A 1,982-nucleotide genomic window follows, 5' to 3' on the forward strand; every position below is an offset into this window, starting at 1 on the left:
GACTCTTCGTGCTCGTATTGTGGACGGCTGTGATACAATACGCCATTCTCCAGGACTGCATCAGCGCATCAGGGATTCTATGCGACGGAGGGTGGATGCATGTATCCTCGCTAACGGAGGACATTTTGAACATTTCCTGTAACAAAGTGTTTGAAGTCACGCTGGTACGTTCTGTTGCTGTGTGTTTCCATTCCATGATTAATGTGATTTGAAGAGAAGTAATAAAATGAGCTCTAACATGTAAAGTAAGCGTTTCCGGACACATGTCCACATAACATATTGTCTTTCTTTGTGTGTGAGGAATGTTTCCTGAAAGTTTGGCCGTACCTTTTCGTAACATATATATATATATATATATATATATATATATATATATATATATATATATATATGCGACCACTCGTACTCAGTTTTCCATAACTACTTGGAGGAGAGCTGTCCCAATATGACGAGGTACGTCACTATCGCAGCGAGCGCAGAAACCAAGAGTCGGCGGTCAAGAGTGACGAATCCGGCAGCGGTGAACCGGAGTGGTGGACTGTGGAGAGTGAGCCGCAAGAAGGCCTCCAGTTCGGCGCATCGGCGGTCGGACATCACTGAGGCCCTCAAGAGAAACAAGCCGCAGGCAGCCGCCTCGTCTGCGGTGGCAGAGCAGCTCAGACACACCAACAGGATGTTCAGCGAGTGGTAGGCCGCCCAGAGCCCCGAGACGGCTGACGATTCGCTGTACGAGAACTCGACGATCCAGTGCGGCCTGACGAGCTGCATGAGGATTTCGTAGGCGCTGCACAAGGCGCTGCACAGGCAATACGCGACGTTGAAAGCCATCGGCAGGCCGAAGTAGCTCTGTAGGAACTCGGCGGCGTGCGAGAGCGCCATTTGAGCTTTTCGCAGCTGCCGCAGTCTCCCGGCTGGTGCCACACGCCTCGATGGGCCGACCATTGGCCGCCACATCGTAGGGTCACCAGACAGAGGCAGCAACGACCGGAGGTCAGCGTTGAGGCTGCAGAACCTTTCTCGCAACTCCAGCACCATCCCGACGAACTGTAATGTCGCTGTCCCGTGGAAGAACTCTTCGGCAACGTAGAAAAAAATTACATGTGCCTCGCTGTAACGTTTAGAGGTTATGAATCCGACGACAAACACCATCAGACAGTGAATAACGAAAAGGAGACCTACCAGACTCTTTGCATGTCCTCCTTTACTACTCAGCAGACGCGAATCTGCGAAATTGAGTGCTTCAGTGAACGATATTAGCCAGTGGTGTCGACTAAAGGCACACGTCCCGAACATTAGCAGCAGTTTCATTCTCCCCATCAAATCCGACGCGAGATACGTTATCGGTGCAAGTTCAAAAACTCGGAAATACAAACGAATACGACTGTATGAAAGCGCTAAAGCCATGAGCAGGGTGAATATGAACCAGAGGTAAGGAATAATCTTCGACTTCTTGTCGAATAAACTCTTCCGTGAACTGTGACAAGTTTCCGCCTTTGTTTGAAATCTCAGTGGCGCTAATCCTAATATTTGCCAAATTAATAACAATGGTTGAAGGATGACACGAAAATAAGTCATGTCTTTTGTAAGGTACACACAAATCTTGACAAGTAGAACTCTTTTTCTTTTAGTGTGTAAGTAAAAAGTAAGCTAAAATGATTTCTCTTTGCCACAGTTCACACGGTTCTCACTCTATTTGAATTTGCTAACGTCTGACGAGTCAGGGCCATACATTCCTACCTTTAAAGCCCAGTTCAATGTATTTGCTTATCCCTAGAAGCATCTGTTTAGACTGACGACTTCATTTGCTGATGGTTTGAACACGTTCTCATTAAATTGAAAACCAACTGGACGTTTCTATCGATTGCATGTGTCAGCTCCTATCGTTGTTCCTCAGGTCTGCAAATACGAACAGTTCATTGCACAATACGTGACTTGTATTTTCTACTGACCGCTGCTAAGTTGTTTTATCACTAGAATCACAC

At 46.9% G+C, this 1,982-nt stretch overlaps 1 protein-coding gene across 1 annotated transcript; it reads right to left on the reverse strand.

The window, feature by feature from the left end:
• Positions 1-420: 420 nt before the first annotated feature.
• LOC124594421 (gustatory receptor 68a-like) lies at positions 421-1,035 on the reverse strand. The gene has a single exon (XM_047132791.1). It carries the CDS (start codon positions 1,033-1,035, stop codon positions 421-423), a length of 615 nt encoding a protein of 204 aa, XP_046988747.1.
• Positions 1,036-1,982: the final 947 nt, after the last annotated feature.

The sequence above is a fragment of the Schistocerca americana genome, chromosome 2 (assembly GCF_021461395.2).
Source record: "Schistocerca americana isolate TAMUIC-IGC-003095 chromosome 2, iqSchAmer2.1, whole genome shotgun sequence".
In the NCBI taxonomy this organism is placed as follows: Eukaryota; Metazoa; Arthropoda; class Insecta; order Orthoptera; family Acrididae; genus Schistocerca; species Schistocerca americana.